Here is an 18,129-nt window from a genome sequence, read left to right as displayed (position 1 = left end):
CGCTCACTACGCGATTTTTTTGGTACGAATACACGGCCTCATGCCAGCAACATAGGAGTTCGCTCGCCGAAGCCGTCGCGTAAATGAGGTTTGCCTGCGTTAACGACTGTTCGCGCGAAGGCGATCTACGTCGCGTCGCTCGTTGCAGTCGCGAGCATTTTCGCGGTTATGGGGTTTGGCCTTAATCGTGCAGCCGGCGGTGCACAGCAAGTGAGCGACTTACCAGCATAATGAAAGAACCGTGCCTGCAAACGGTCTCATCGCTGTAGATATACAGATGTCTACATGACTCCGTAAGACACCGCAAACATTGGACACCTACCTATTGTTCATTTGTGACTATTTAATAACGACGATTGAAATTCCACGCCAGCCGCTTGTTGTGATCGCCGGTGGTCGTTTAGCCGTAATCTGGTGTTCTGTGGTATGGCATCGGCGGGGCGCCTGGCTGCTTCGCCGGCTTTCCTGCATGAGCGCCGCTTCTATGTTTGTGTGGGTGGACACGTGCACCAGCACTGCGAGCGCTAGTTCAGCGGACATGATCGAACGCCAGCTTATAATTCGCATTCTCTGACTGGAGAGATGTTATATATATATATCTGCATAGAAGAAGACGCACGTACGGAGTGATTTTATTGACGTTCCGGCCGCGGGTCAGGCTTTCATAATAAGGATACATATAAATCTATCTATCTATCTATCTAGTAGTAATATATATCGGCGACACGACATAAGATAACGCTCTGTTGTTTCTGTTTCTCAACAGAAGATGCATAGAGGGGTTATCGGCAGACCAGGCCTGTGTGAACCTAAATTTAATGGGGCCAGATGGAATCGTAATCTGCTTATTATAACTTCCAATTTTCTAAAAGGACACCACTGGTTTTCCACGGAAATTTCTAATGGCTCAATTTTCTCCTTCACGTTATTGATTTATGGCATCTGCACGAAGCGAAAACTTTCTCTATCTTACCGCAGTTATGGCCCTTACAGAAAGGGCTGCTAGTACAGAATTATTCAATGCCGATGATGCAGCAGAGTCGGCCATTTCATTCAATTCTGATCCACAATAGACAGGGATCAATAATAATCTTAGTAGCTTCAGCTGTGGAAGGGGTAGCATAATAAGCGTTTTTAAGGCCATTGATTTTCATGAAGCCGTAAGCAACGTATATCATGGCAGGAAGTCATTTCATTTCATTATGAGCATTCGCAGGTAGCGTCCACAGCGCTAGAATGATCGCCAAGAGTTTAGCTTAAAAAACGGGGATGAAGTCCGGTAGACCTAATAAAAAAGAGCATACATGTGTATGGGAGTATATAACTACGCCTGTCTTTTCGCCCGTTACTGAAGCATCTATGGCTATGATATTATTAGTTTTCACGTGTGCAAGACAATCCTGCACTTGGCTATATTTACAACTCTGTATCATTGGAGGATCAAAAAGAGGTTTCAACTTAAGTTGACGACGAAGCAGCGAGCAATGCAAAGGATAATGATGGGATAATGATGATTCTTTGAGTACTATCTATCTATCTCTCTATCTATCTATCTATCTATTCATCTATTTATCCATCTATCTATCTATCTATCCATCCACCTATCTATCTGATCTATCTACCCATCTATATATATATATATATATATATATATATATATATATATATATATATATATATATATATATATATATATATTGTGGGCATTTAGTATACGCATCCTCTTCACCGGTACATTATCATCATTATCATGTGTGGCTCATGCATCCCCATCGTTGTCGCGTAGCATCATCATCTTGGCTCATTCATCGTAGCTGTCGGCTGCCGGTTCCTCGGGCCTAATAAAAGGTAATCCAAACCAAGACTTCATACGTGGTGGAGAGTGCTGTTAGATCCCTCGTCATCCTCTCGACCACTCTACCCCCTGGAGCTACGTTCAGGTCGCCGCTTGGCCCAGGTGTCCGGAAATATGTCGCACCAAGAAGAGGCCGGTGCTGCAGCCGTTCCCACTCAACCACCGCGTGCCGCGCCTTCTCACGTCATCAACAGCCTCCAGCGTGAGCCCCATCCCTTCGCTGGTATGCGCGGGGAAGATGTGGAAGAATGGCTGGACGATTTCGAACGTGTCGGCGCTGCTAACCGTTGGGATAACGCCTACAAACTCGCTCACGTGTCATTCTACCTCACGGGTGTCGCGAAGACGTGGTTCCTCAACCACTTCATCGACATCCCCGACTGGTCAGCCTTCAAAGATCAGCTTCGTCATGTCTTTGGCACACCGGCTGTTCGTTCGGCTCTCGCAAAGAAAGCTCTCGCGACTCGGAAACAGCCCATCGGGGAGTCGTACACATCCTACATCGAGGATGTTCTTTCACTTTGCCGCCGGGTTGACACACCAATGACAGAATCAGACAAGGTGCGCCAGCTTCTTAAGGGGATTGCACCCGTCGCATTCAATGCCCTAGCGATCCAGAATCCGGCTACCGTTTATGACGTTGCGACAACCTGTTAGCGCCTCGAAGAACTTGAGTCTATGCGCCTACAATCAGACAGTGACGCGGCCCGTATTACGACTGATCCAAACCTGCGGGATACGATAAGGGCGATTATACGTGAAGAATTGGAATCAATGGGATTCACACTACCTTCAGTGTGTCCCGTTCAGTCCTCTTCAACGTCATTGCGGGATGTCATCAGGGAAGAGCTCACGTCTATCACCCACATGGCCAACCTGCAGCCCATTGTCTCTCGTACTCTACCATCGTTCCCGCACACCGCCGCCGCACCACCAGGCACCGTCAGCTCGACGTCCCCGCCACGAACGTACGCGTCGGTTGCTGCCGCACCTCCCACAAGCTTTCCCACGAGCTTTTCATCACCACCGCGTGAGCCGTCACCTGTCCCTCTGACTTCTCTCTCTCCTGGTGCAGTTAGCGCAAGCTACTACCCTCATCATCGATCGACTCGGCCTACGTGCTATTATTGCGGCTATCGTGGTCACATTGCACGCTTTTGCCGCAAGCGCCAGCAAGACGAGCGCCGAGGGTACGACATACGCGAACGGGACTATACCGCAGGAGCCTTGTACCAGGGTCGCCGTTATTCGTCACCGCCGCGTCGATCTCCATCTCCGCCAGCATCGGGTGAACTGCGCAGTAGTCACCGATCAACCCGACGCCGTTCACCGTCGCCTTACCGTCGCTCTTCTTCCCCTCTTCAGCCCGCTTCCCTTACTTCTGATCGGCGTCCGGAAAACTAAGCGATGCAGTTTTTGGAGGACAAACTGCATTCCAACACAAGACTCCAATTTCTCCAGCGCGCCCCTACAATATGATTGCGGTCACAGTTGAGGGAGTGGACGTTGATGCTTTGGTGGACACTGGGGCTGCGTTTTCTGTTATTCGTGCTGATTTGTGTGCCCGTCTTCGAAAAGTCACGACGCCTTATGATGGACCGACACTGGTTACAGCCCAGGGAACAATGATTCGCCCTTCCGCTCTTTGTACTGCCCGTGTACTAATCGATGAAATTCTTCATCATATAGAATTTGCTGTGCTATCCCCGTGCTCCCATGAACTCATTTTAGGCTGGGCCTTTCTTTCCTCTGCTTCTGCGGCTATTTGCTGTGCACAACGTGTCGTCCATCTTACTGACACGGACCACTTGCTCAACGACGAAACCTACAGGCCACTTCGACTCATCGCTGCAGTAGACATCGAGTTACCGCCAAACGAACATCAATTAGTGACAGTTTTGTCCAACGACGTCGACTCTGGTGACATTTTGGTCACTCCGTCACCGTATTGCCTTAATAAAGGCATAGATTTGGCATCAGGTGTGGCTCGCTTCAACAATGGATCAACTGTCCTCGCTGCTACCAACACCACACAAGATAAAATTTTACTACCATGGGGCACTACTGTCGCCTGCGTTGCCGATCTGCAGCCTGTTTGCGTTGTGCCTCTTACCCCTGTCTCCTCTAAAGGCCATCCTGCAGATCATGCTGCTTCCTCGGCCTTTACAGCAGCCATCAACAAAGACTTGAATGACTCACAGAAGCAGCAGCTGCTTGATTTGTTGGAAAAGCATGCAAACTCCTTTGACGTTCATTCATCCACCCTGGGCCAGACATCTGCTACAGCACATCGTATTCAGACCGACGGAACATCCATTGTGCACCGCCGTCCGTACCGCGTCTCTCTAGCTGAACGAAAAATCATTGAAGAAAACGTAGACGATATGCTCCAACGGGAGATAATCCGACCCTCAACCAGTCCTTGGTCGTCGCCCATCGTTCTGGTACGTAAAAAAGACGGTTCCGTACGATTTTGTGTCGATTACCGAGCACTCAATAAGATCACTAGAAAGGACGTATACCCCATGCCACGCATCGACGACGCCCTAGATTCCTTACAGGGTGCTGAATACTTTTCGAGCCTCGACTTGCGTTCAGGCTATTGGCAAATCCCCATGCACGAAGATGATAAAGAAAAAACTGCGTTTGCAACCCCGGACGGCCTATATGAATTCAATGTTATGCCGTTCGGTCTATGCAATGCGCCCGCAACTTTTGAGCGCATGATTGACACCTTGCTGCGTGGCCTGAAATGGAAGACTTGCCTATGTTACCTTGATGGCATTGTTGTCTTTTCATCGACGTTTTCTCAACATCTGCAACGCTTGGACGAGGTCCTGACTTGTCTTGCGGGCGCTGGTCTTGAAATTAACACCAAAAAGTGCCATTTCGCCCGCAGATCTATCAAGGTACTCGGTCATATTGTGAGCAAGGACGGAATTCGCCCAGACCCTGATAAAACTGCGGCAGTGCTCCGCTTCCCTCGCCCTGACAAACCAAAAGATTTGCGAAGTTTCCTTGGTCTCGCCTCTTACTTTCGGCGATTCATACAAAACTTTGCCTCCATAGCCGCACCACTTCATAAGCTACTTGCTTCCGGTATGTCCTTTCAGTGGTCTAAGGAATGTGAATCAGCTTTCGACAGGTTGAAGAGTGCCCTCACGACCGACCCTGTACTTGCTCATTTTCACGATGATGCACCGACCTTCCTGCACACAGACGCTAGCGGCCGCGGTTTAGGAGCCGTGCTCCTGCAACGCGACAACTCTTCGCGAGAGCGAGTCGTTGCATACGCCAGCTGCGTCCTCTCCGCAGCCGAGAGGAACTACACGATCACCGAGCAGGAGTGCCTCGCCATCGTTTGGTCAGTACAGAAACTTCGTCCATACCTGCATGGCCGCCATTTCATCATTGTGACCGACCACCATGCTTTATGTTGGCTTTCGACACTCAAGAACTTGTCGGGACGCCTCGGACGCTGGATTCTACGCCTCCAAGAATATGATTTTGAGATCGTGTACAAGTGTGGCAGGAAGCATAGTGACGCCGATGCTCTTTCTCGCTGCCCACTACCAGCGACTCCACTCGGGGTTTCCGCCGTCAATTTGCACAACACGCCCTCGGAGTCCACGTCTACGGCGGTTTCCTCTCTCCCCTCTATGGACCAGCTGCCTTCGGACGACCCGCACGATTTTCCTTCTCGACAGTTGGCTGACCCATACTGTCGACGTATTATAGACTACCTCACTGGCAGTTCCCGTCCACCTAATGCAAGGCTCCGTCGCCAACTCTCACAATTTAAGCTGGACAACTCGGTGCTGTACCGCAAAATTTACCATCCTGACGGTCAGCGCTGGGTTCCCGTTCTACCCCGATCGCTTCGGTCCGAAGTCCTCAGGGCACTTCATGACCATCCGACTGCTGGTCACCTTGGTTACCATAAAACCTACGATCGCATTCGAAGTCGGTTTTATTGGCCAGGCATTACCACTAGCGTAGCTCGGTACGTCGGGTCCTGCACTACCTGCCAATGTAGAAAACTACCAACATCTGCTCCCGCCGGTAAACTACAGCCTCTTCCGTGCCCAGCCACACCATTCGAAGTTGTAGGCGTCGATCTTTATGGCCCCCTTTCAGTCAGTGCTGCTGGAAACCGGTGGATAGTAACAGCCATTGACCATTTGACGCGCTACGCCGAGACGGCATTCGTTACAACAGGTTCAGCTTCTGAGATTGCCGATTTCATTCTCCGAGCCATTATACTGCGTCATGGTGCTCCACGTGTGTTGCTCAGTGACCGTGGAAGGGCCTTTCTTTCACAACTAGTGAACGAACTTCTTCAGGCCTCCGGCACAACTCACAAGACTGCCTCTAGTTATCATCCCCAGACTAACGGCCTCACTGAGCGATTCCACCGCACTCTTGCTGACATGATCGCCGCCTATATTCAACCAGACCACAAAAACTGGGACGTTGTTCTACCATTCGTCACTTTCGCCTACAATACGGCCATTCAGCGAACAACCGGCTACTCGCCATTTTACCTAGTTTATGGACGCTCCCCTACTTCTTTCCTGGACGTCTCCTTCTTTACCTGCCAAGCGAATTCGTCTCCATCCTCTTCAGAGGAATACGTTTCACGACTCGCACAGTGCCGCCAACAAGCTCGTATAAACACTGAAGCCCGCCAGGAAGACAGAAAGCTAGTTTATGATGAATCGCATCGTGATGTATCGCATCGTGACAACTACACGCGCGCCCTCTGGAGGGGTCCAAGGAGCAGCGCTAGCAGACGACGCTTACGTTGAAGTAGAGACGATATTTGAATCAACTGAAAGTGCTTGTTTTATAGTTCAGATGAGTAAAGATGCTCGGCGTGGCATACGGCTTCAGTTTCTTCTGGCCATAGCTTTGTAGGATTAATGGCTCAAATTCTTCAACATCAAAGTGGTCCTGTAAAAAAATATGCTAAGTGCTTAGACAAACAAGCCTGAATCGACCTCGCGCAGAGTTCGCTGCAAAACACAGCAAGGCGTGGCAAAACAAAATAAATAAGAAATACCAAGAACGGACCTTTTATTGTAAGTTTCAAGTTTTAAAGCCCCCGAAAAAGATCTGAGAATAACAGCCGCCTCTGTGTGGTTCGGGCACATGGTAATATTACCATGAATACCTTGAACTGACAGAATAAAAGCAGCCTCTGGCACATTGACACATTTACATCTATGCTCACGTGATCTGGGAAACCTTGCATGAACAGGAAAACTCCAATAAGTTCACTTATACATGCTGTCGCATCTAAACATTATAAAAGGTTGCCCACACCTGAAAAATCGTCGTTTACCCTTGACAAAGCTCGCATTATGATGACATAAACAAACGCAATTGTATTGGGGTCTCGAGCTAATCACTGTGAGAAATACGGAATGTGAAACGTGAAGAACTATAATGCGCAAATCAGCCGCATCAAGAACGCCAAAACAATAACAGCGTTGTTGAGATAATGCCCATGAAACAGTATATACACGAACAAAGGAACGCCAGCGAGGCACATGGCTGGCTGAAATCTACGACAGTGTTTACATTTTATAAAAACCACGAAGTCACTTACCTCGCCTAGCCGGGTATTTTCAGTGGGCACGAAATCCTTGCGCCCGATTCTGTGGAGCCATATCTTCCGTCTGCTGATGTTATCATCACCGCGAGGAATAGAAAAGAACTTCTTTTCATCCGTCGTACGGTTGCGGCAACCATAGGCGCAGCAGCCCGGCATGCTAGCGTGTCATGCGGCAAACGTTGAATAAAAACACGTAATTCCCGCGTCCCCTTAAGGGAAAGGTAAATAGGCACTTCTATGTTGCAAAAACAATGCATCAGAGGCGCAATAAATGTTTTTTTACTTACCGAAACGTCCAATTCCACGCTCGGAAACGCAAACAACCACGCGATCCGCATGCACAGTGAACGACTGCTGGACCCTTAGAGCGGGGCGCGAAGGAGAAAAGGTCACGTGTCGCCAACCGACCAATCGCGCGGCGAGGCGGCTGGATCAAGACCTTTCGCTACTTTTCGTAGGTAGAGGGACTTTAGGTAAGATGGCTTCACGAATATGACGTGCTAATCATGACACGAATAATTTCACAATCCCGTCTCGTACGTCGTCAAAGACTTTTTAAAGAACAGAAGCACACACCTGGGTTGGGATGTGCCACTAGCACGTGGGTATGAGCTACAGGTGATAGACATTTTATATCTGCCAAGGAATTGAGAGAACAGACATAGTTAATTTTAACATTTGAGCTTCAAAAAAAGCGGACATGGGAAGCGTTTACCAGACGAATGCAAAGAATAACTGTCAGTGTCCCAGCAGGAATTAAACCCCAGCATTCTGGGCGGCATGAAGTATTCCACCTCAGGCCCACGCCAGGTATCGGAAATACTTTGCCAATAGACTCTAATGTTCGTAAAACGTCAATACTTGTTTCAGCACTCGCTATCAAATTTTATAAGCATTACATATGTACTTCTATGGTACAGTCACCAGGACGGGCTAACATTATTTGTAGTTAGGCGCCGTCCGCTGAGGCTGATTTGTGAGCAGTGCTGAGGGCTACCATACACGTGAGCCCCAGTGCGAACACTAGCGCTTCATATCAGCTTGTTGATAATATCCATGTTGCTTTTGGTATGGATACGCCAATGGGAGCAGCTGCTAATAATAAACATATACGACTGCTTAACGTATCTGTATTCCTGGATTTTAACATTATTGAGCGCCCCTTCATAGCGTCTCCCTCAATAAAAAAAATTAAAACATGCTCACCTTGCATCCGCATTCTTCACATGACGTTGATTCCCAAGGTAGGTGGGATCTGCCAATTTCTCAAAGATCATGGAATGCATTCGGAGCTGGTACCATCCTAAAACATACGGTCATGTAGGCTCCACTCCATACCTGGGAGTGCTAGTCAGAACAGCCAGTAGCCGTATATATATATATATATATATATATATATATATATATATATATATATATATATATATATATATATATATATATATATATATATATATATATATATATATATATATATATATATATATATATATATATATATATATATATATATATATATATATATATATATATATATATATATATATATATATATATATATATATGTCACGTATGAAGCGATTGTTGGTAGAAGCCGATGAAGAAGAAGTGAGAATAGAAAAAACATGGCGTATGCGCCAGGCCACGTCGCCAATACATCATAGCGTCACACAAGTCGACAGGATGGAGACCTGCCTGCCCCTTCATCAGTCACTCATCATCGACGCAGTTCCCCACAAGACACCCTGAGTATACATGGACTTCCGTGCAAGCGCCTAGCATTACGCATCGACCAGCATCATGTCAGAAGCATCTACTGACCTTCCCATCCCCAAGTACACCGGAGCAGCGGACGATGGACCCGTACAAGACTGGTTCGACCTGTTCGAACTCCACGCTACCGCTGCATCTTGGTCGGAACGGGAGATGGTTACGAACTTCAGCGACTACGTCACCGGTGAGGCATTTAAATTTTACCTCACCCACATATTCGAAAACGACGAGTCTTGGCAAAAGATAAAAGAAGAAATGATTATCTGGTTTCAAGACTATAATGAAGATTCGATTGAAACACGCACTCTCAATGCATTCGAATTCCGTCATCACAGTCATAAGCAGCCTTCAAGCATTCGACCACGGATCATGGATTTACAATTCCCGTCAGGTGAAGCTAGCCACGTGCTAACGGAAAGACCACGCGATCGTTTTCACAACCTTCCACCTGGTTCCTCATCAGCGCAATTATCGCCAATGCTTAACTCTTCACTGCATAAAAGATTTGAATCCACTATTTATGACCCTGGTGCATTTAATACTTCGTGCGGCATGCGTACCTTGCAAACTAACTTGGTATCACCTGTCATCAACATTACTCATAAACCTGAGGAAGCACCTCATAAGACCGTCGCATTTACGCATGATGAGTTAGTAAATCCGTGCGAAACCAAACCAGACAACGAATGTTCACAGAAATCTTATTCAGTCGAAGTATTCAGCTCAGCAGATCAACAAAGACAGAAGCATTCACAATCAGCATCTTGTGAAGAAAAGTCTTTTGCAGAAGTGTCTGGTATCCATCAATCAAAAGATCAAAGCGACGTGAATCTAGTATACAACCTCACTGCCAACGATGAAAACAAAAGCACAGGTGCTACTTCGGATGACACAAGTACTCTTCCGGCAACCACCAACAATGACAAGTTTATGAATACAGAAGATTCAAGTGCGCGAAACCCCCCACATTGTCTTGCACCAAAAACACCTGCATTGGTTGGCGTCGTAGAAGCCTGCAGAGGATTCGCTAAGAATCCTGGCACACCACGATCAATGTCACACCCCAAGCAAGTCGACGAAAGCAAGAAATTACAACGTCAACGTATGCTTCAACATTGTCAACGACGAAAGAAAACTTCATCTAAACCACTCTTAAGGCTAAAAGAACATAGCGAAAAGGCCCATCGTCGTGGATACATTCTCCACCAGAGATCAGAAATGAGCCTTCGATCAAAACATCTGCGACATCGCTATGGAAAGTTTTCCAAAAGCCACAAAAGCACCCCTTGTACTCGGCAAGAACACAGGCAGCGCCCAATCAACCTCGATCAACGCGCACGCAAACTGCCTGCATGGCCTGTGTATTACCCACGACGACGAATTCGATGCCTACAATATCGGAACTGTCGATTCTGCAAAATGTTCAAGCGTCATTCGTTTTTCACAAGAATACCAGCTGTGATTACCCCTATCTCCACGTCCAAAGCATTTTTGTGTTATCGAGGACGTAACCACCAGCCTCGCCCACCAGAACTCCTGCGTTAACCGGACTGCTGCACTCTCCCCTGAAGTCATTGAAAGTTTACGGAACTACCCTGGAGCATAGGACCAATTCTGAATTTTGACGTTTGTGACTTTGTAACCTCTCCTTGTTTGCTTTTTCTTGTTCGTAATCCATGTCTTCTTTCGGGGGGAGGGGGAATCGTGTGACGTATGAAGCGATTGTTGGTAGAAGCCGATGAAGAAGAAGTGAGAATAGAAAAAACATGGCGTATGCGCCAGGCCACGTCGCCAATACATCATAGCGTCACACACACACACACACACACACATATATATATATATATATATATATATATATATATATATATATATATATATATATATATATATATATATATATATATATATATATATATATATATAGTATAAAAAGAGGTCGACAAACGTGCGAAAAAACACTAGTTTTACTAATGTTTCGGCAGGTGGGCCTGCCTTCGTCGGAGTGAATGGTTACACATGGCACACAGAGCACATATATAAGCCGCTTCTTTGCGTATCACACGGCTAAGTCATTATCAGTAGTATAGGAAACAAGATTATATATCACCAAAGGTACGTGACTATAGTGTATATACAGCTGAAAACGCGTATCATTATACAATAGTGAATTGGCACGTGTTAGATACCCTACAACTTGTATGAAATGAAACAGGTCAGCAAAATAACAAACTGCGCACGCAGTAGCTCACTTGGTCATACGTTCTGCGGGATAAACGCAGCCTAAAAACATTCAGTAAGCCTTTAAAAAAGAAAAAGAAGTTTAGAGAGATAAACAAAATCACAAAGCAGGCAGAGCAAAATGAATGCGAGTAAATGGTGAAGCGACAAAGGCCACCTACATTATGTAGGTAATATTTGACAATAGGCCAACATCGTGCGAAGAATACACACTTGTCAGTAAAAAAAAAAAAGGCGATTTACTAAGGCAATATGCAAGTAAGCGTATCCGGGCTCTCGTTCATGCCGGCAGATAGTGTTTTGAATTTATGAATTAAAAATGACTCTTTTACTTCGCGTTCATGGTGTGATTTAAATCCCAATTCCAGTATTGTAGCTATCATGTTACTAAATGAATGACCTGCCTCGGTGACATGCCTTGAAATCGGTAAGTTAGGAAGGGCATGCACATGAGCTTTATGATTATTGAAACGGTATCGAAAAGCAGTTTCAGTATGACCTATGTATTGTACATGACAGATTGAGCATTCTAGCAAATATAAGACATTTGCAGTATCACAAGTAAAACTGCCCTTAATTTTTAACTTGAAGTTCGTCGCAGTACTGGCTGCCAGTGTTGTTGTCGTCATGTGTGCACACACTTTACAGCGGGGCTTTTACAAGGACGGCGACCAAGCGCCTGGTGGTTATTGCTCTGTCTGGTTTTAGAGGAAGTTAATAAATCTCGCAAATTTCTGCCTCGTCTGTACACAACACGTAGTGGTTCTGGAAACGCTTTTGCAAGGCGTTCGCTCTGCATAAGTATGTTGTGGTGTTTACGGAAAATTGATGCTACGTTAAGTGCCGATGCGTTATGGGTTAAAACCAGGTTAACCTGTGAATGACTTTTAGGATTTTTCTTGGGGATGCAGAGTGCTGTACGGTCTTGTGCGTCGGCACGCCTTACTGCGTCACCGACTAACTTGGGCGGATATTTCTGTTTAAGAAGTGCAGTGCGTAGCTGGTTACAGTTATTATCAAAGTCAGATTGCTCAGAGCAAATTCGCTTAAAGCGTAAGGCCTGGCTGTAAGGTATGCTGGATTTGCAGGGCTTTTTGTGGCTGCTTTGAAAGTGTAAATACCTCTGTCAATCAGTCGGCTTGCGGTACAGTTTAGTGCTCAATTTTGCATTATCGAGACAAACGGTTACATCGAGAAAGTTAATGGTCTCTGGTGAATATGTGTGCGAAAAGGATATGGAAGGGTGAGCATTATTAAAGTCCGAAATAAAAGACAAAAGTTCCTCCTCTCCATGTGGCCAAATCATGAAAATGTCGTCAATAAATCTTTTATAATAAAAAGGTTTTAGCGAACGACCCAACAAGAATTTGTTCTCAAGGAATCCCATAAATATATTTGCATAGCTTGGCTATATATATATATATATATATATATATATATATATATATATATATATATATATTGATAAGAAGTATCACTACCAGGAAAAACAAGGGAAGCGCGGGTAGAGAATGAAGGCGACATTGCCTTCACTGCGATCCCTCTGAGTGGGTACGAGCCATGGCGGTGGAGATCGTCATCATGATACGGTGATCGCGGACTCAGTGCCCATTAAAAACCCCCACTAAGTTACCTTGCCTTGTGTAACAATATATATATGCAGAACAATAACTTCGGTTGCCGCAAGGTTTTAAATATGAAAGTAGATGCGCTTTCACATAACAACTGTTTTTTGTGCCGACGTTTCGACGGGAACCCCGTCTTTTTAAGGCATAATAATATTTACACATGTAGAGACAGGCTTTAATAATATTTACACTGTCGAGACAGGCTTTAAGAAGACACGGAACATGTGTAAATATTATTATGCCTTGAAAAAGACGGGGTTCCCGTCGAAACGTCGGCACAATAAACAGTTGTCATGTGAAAGCGCATCTACTTTCACACACACACACACACACACACACACACACACACACACACACATATATATATATATATATATATATATACATATATATATATATATATATATATATATATATATATATATATATATATATATATATATATATATATATATATATATATATATTGTCACGAGGTCGTGACGTGGCCAAAGACAGGAAACTTCGTGTCGGGATTTAACTGTTTATTTGGGCGAACCTGCGCCCAGTAAAGGGAAAGTCTTTTTACAGCAGCAGTCTTGCACAGATAGCAGTCTCGGACTGATAGCGGCGAACGCAGCGTCGGCCTTCGATCAACAACTGACAAGCGGCGAAGCGCGTCGGCATTTATACCCTTGCCGTCGAATGTTCTAGCGTTATCGCTGGCGGTGGCGTAGGTTCCAGAACAATCTGTACCGTTCGCACAGTGAACGTGATCTTATCGAAATGATCTACTACAGTCCGGAACCTTCTCGAAACCTGCAGGCGCGGTTTGCGCCGAGAATCGTGTGGTGTTTCGGAACGATAACAAAAACTTGTGAAATGGAACGTGGAAATATATATGAAACAGAAGGTGTCCTTGTTTCTAGTGGAAAAATACCAAGAAGTAAAGAACGGGCAATACGAAAACGTTTTATTTTTTCAATGTTTCAGCTGGGGACCGGCCTTCCTCAGGGAAAACACGATACTAAAATGAGCATTTCTAAAGTAGACATGGTATATCAGGGGCCCCTAACACGTGAACCATCACTATCATCTACTGCGATGTGGCGAGTAATGAATCTACTGCGATGTGGCGATGTGGCGATGTGGCGAGTAATGAATGGTGACCAGAGAATGTCAAAGCAATGTCAAAGTAAAATTATGAGAATGAATCAACGGTGTTTACGTTAAGTAGATCATATAAATAGCAGTTTGAAAACTACGGTAATATCTACAAACAAAAGGTAAATGTATCAAACCCATACAGCAAATTACGCGCACAAAACACAAAAACAGTATAGCAGAAAACGTTCGAGTAGAACAAGATACGCTACTAAAAATACTACGTTCTGTAGAGCCAAAATAAAAAATTTTTGTTTTGCCCGTCCTCTACTTCTTCGTATTTTCCCACTAAATCCAAGGACACCTTCTTTTTCATACCATACGGCTATGGACCCCGAACGAACGGTGATGAAAACTATCCTGTGGAAGTTCCCAAAGACGGCGGTTTCCACTGTCGTTGTAGGAGATTCCGAAGCAAAGTACCTTTACCAGCACTTCAACCCTGCTCTAGAAGGCAGTCCCGTTTTCGTTACACAGTGAACATCGACGACGTACGTGCGTTACTGAACTTCGTGCTACCGTCAACAACGACCCTTATCCTCAGCGTCGGGACTAATGAGCTCACCCGCAACACCGGTCGTGTGGCGTTTGACAAATACAGAGACCTGCTGAACTTCATTGCTTCGCAACGCCCTGACATACACCGGATACATGCAAGCTTGGTCATTTCCCGATGTACGAATCGTTGCCGTGGCAGCCACAACACAGCGACTGTACAACACTGCAACCGAGAGGCATGTGAATTTAACCACCGCCTGGTGAATTTAACCACCACCGTGGTGTGAATTTAACCACCACAGTGGTCGGAACAGGAAAAGCTTTCTCTCGTCTATTTCTACCTTGAGGACGGTGCTCGTACTTGGTATGAAAATATATAAAAGGCAATTTGTCAGCTTGGCCTGACTTTCGACAGAAGTTCGTCGATACCTTCACCAATGTCGATAGAAGGGACCGTGCGCAGCAGTTATTGGAGATACGGGTTCAAAAACCCAACGAAACCGTTGCAATGTTTGCCGAGGACATGACTCGTCTCTTTCATCGAGTTAACCCGCACATGACGGAAGATAAAAAGTTGAGTTACCTCATGCGCGGTGTCAAGGAACAGCTTTTCGCCGGGCTATTGCGCAACCCTCCAAGTACCGTGGTTGACTTCATTAAGAAAGCTACGGCTATCGAGCAGGCCCTTCATCAACGGTGGAGGCAATATGACCGCATGTCCTGCATTGTACCAATCAACGCTAACGCCATGACGTCTGAGAATCAGACCTCCTTACGAGAGTTGATTAGGGAGATAGTTCGCGAAGAACTGCGGAGGTTACGGACTGCGGTCGCTGAAAATCCCATCGCGTCGATCGCTGAAGTCGTACGCGACGAAATTCAACAAGCGTTGTCTACGACTGGTCCTGATACTCAGCAGCGTCCTACGAGCTACGCTGCCGCTCTTCGACGTCCACCACCCGCTATGCCGACGCAGTACCACGAGGTGCCCATGATTCCTTGGTCTCCGCCGCACGCAAGAGCACACACTGCATCAACGACCCACGCTACAGCCATACAACCAGCCGTGCACAGCCACCCCATGGGCAGCGACGCCAGGGGAGATGCTCAGACGTCCACCGACCCGGAAAACCGATGCATGGCGCACAGTGGACAGATGTCCACTATGCTTTCACTGCGGAGGTGCAGGCCATGTTGCCCGTCATTGCTGGCATCAAGGTGATTCATTCCGTCCTCATCGACTTTGGTTTGGCGGTCGACGTGCCAACGACGAATACACACCACGCCGTGACGACACCCCTTTCTATGGAGCCCGTTCTCACTTTGAGGATGGCTCTATTACTGCAGAGGAGGCAATGCCTACTCACCCTCCTAGTCTGAGACGTCGATCCCGCTCTCCGTCCCCCGCGCGGTCGCCTTTGTCGCACCGCCCCACATACGCGGACCTTAATACAAGAAGGTCACCTAGCCCGCGACGAGGAAACTGATGGCGGCGACCTCCGGGGGCAAGGTTGCAGGCCATAAAGATGACGACAGGAAGCCCCCACAGCATGACGTCATACAGCCGATAAGCCATGAAAACGATGAAATTGTGACTGCCGACCTTAGTGTTCTTCTCGACGGTCAGAAAGCGACAGCTTTAGTCGACACTGGTGCTGACTTCTTTATTATCAGTCAGGACCTCACCGACAGCCTCACAAAAGTGAAGTCGCCGTGGACGGGCCCTCACATCAGATTGGCAGGGGGCCAGTTACTGATGCCCTCTAGAAGATGTACCGCAAAAATTGACATCAGAGGTTCTCCTTTCACTGCGTCGTTCGTCGTTATCGCCACATGCTGCAGAGATGTAATTCTTGGCATGGATTTCTACGGGAATATGGCGCCGTCATCAACATACCTTAGAGCTTGATTACGTTTTGCAACAGTTCGGGCTTACCCTATTCTCCAGAGGCGCGACCAAACCAACTGGGTATTACTGATGATGACGTGGTTCTCCCTCCTAGGTCATTCACGCTTGTTTCGTTGGCCGCCGCTGCTCAGTTTCACACCGAAGGAGTTGCAGACCAAATAAGCTCGCTGCTCTTCACCCACGGTATTTTCGTCGCACGAGGTATCGTCAGAGTTGCTGCTGGACGTGCGGACTTGCTGCTGACCAATTTCAGTGCTGAGCGCCGGCACCTTCCTAAAGGCACGGCTGTCGCTTACTTCGACGATGTCGTAGATGCCGAAGGCTTCTTGGCGGTAGTCGATGAGTCGCTAAATCTTGATTCAACACCTGTTCTGGACGTTAGCACTACTTTGCCGAAAGACGACCGACGCAGACTCCTTGAGCTACTGGCGAAATTTCAAGACTGCTTTTCGACAACATCAAAAGTTGGCCGCTTGCCTCTAACCAGGCATCGAATAATTACCGACGAAACGGCGAGACCTATTCACCAGCACCCTTATCGCCTGGCTCCAAAAGAACGTGAAGCGATACAACAGCAGGTAGACAGAATGCTTGAAGATGACGTCATTCAGCATTCACAGAGCCCCTGGGCATCACCTGTAATTCTAGTTAAGAAAAAGGACGGCAGCCTGCGCTTCTTGTGTGGATTACCGGAAGCTAAATCAGGTGACCAAGAAAGACGTATGTCCACTACCGCGTATAGACGACTCTCTTGACAGACTTCGACACGCTCGATACGTCTCTTCAATGGATTTGCGGAGTGGATATTGGCAAATCGAGGTGGACTCGAGAGACCGCGAGAATACCGCTTTTGTAACACCTGATGGGTTTTATGAATTTAAGGTCTTGCCATTCGGTTTGTGCTCAGTGCCTGCTACCTATCAAAGACTCATGGATACCGTGCTTTCTGGGTTGAAGTGGAAACAAGCTTTGTATATCTGGACGACGTCATAGCGTTCTCCGCAACGTTTGACGAGCACCTTGAGGGACTTGAGGTGGTCTTACGAGCCATACAGTCCGCGGGCCTTACGTTGAAGCCTGAGAAGTGCCACTTTTGCTACGAAGAGCTGCGATTTCTTGGTCATTTCGTCAGCGATGCAGGTGTTCGTCTCGATCCTGAAAAAAATCGCAGCTGTAAAACAGTTCCCTATGCCGACCGATAAAAAGGCTGTCAGACGCTTTCTCGGCCTCTGTGCCTATTATCGCCGATTTATCGCAGACTTTGCCCGCATCACGTCGCCACTAACTCGTCTCACAAGAGACGACGTTGCCTTTGAGTGGAACGAAGAACAGGAGGCTGCCTTTAATCACCTGCGTCAATGTCTTCAAACGCCCCCAGTGCTTGCCCACTTCGATGAAGAAGCCCCGACGATGCTTCACACAGACGCGAGCAATGTTGGTCTGGGAGCTGTGCTTGTGCAGCAGC

General features: G+C 46.8%; 2 protein-coding genes across 2 annotated transcripts in view; one reads left to right on the top strand and one right to left on the bottom strand.

Moving 5' to 3' along the window:
* Positions 1-18,129, top strand: part of LOC119166712 (acetylcholinesterase) — a 338,783-nt gene that overhangs the window by 94,114 nt on the left and 226,540 nt on the right. The gene's annotated exons all lie outside the window — the stretch shown is intronic.
* LOC142783768 (THAP domain-containing protein 1-like) lies at positions 6,683-7,798 on the bottom strand. Its single transcript, XM_075882334.1, has 2 exons — positions 7,467-7,798; positions 6,683-6,808 (listed from the first exon to the last, which is right to left on the bottom strand). The coding sequence occupies exons 1-2, from the start codon at positions 7,626-7,628 to the stop codon at positions 6,683-6,685; spliced, it is 288 nt and encodes a 95-aa protein (XP_075738449.1). The 5' UTR covers positions 7,629-7,798.

Source organism: Rhipicephalus microplus, unplaced genomic scaffold, assembly GCF_043290135.1.
Source record: "Rhipicephalus microplus isolate Deutch F79 unplaced genomic scaffold, USDA_Rmic scaffold_12, whole genome shotgun sequence".
NCBI lineage: Eukaryota > Metazoa > Arthropoda > Arachnida > Ixodida > Ixodidae > Rhipicephalus > Rhipicephalus microplus.
This window is presented reverse-complemented; position numbering and strand designations above follow the sequence as displayed.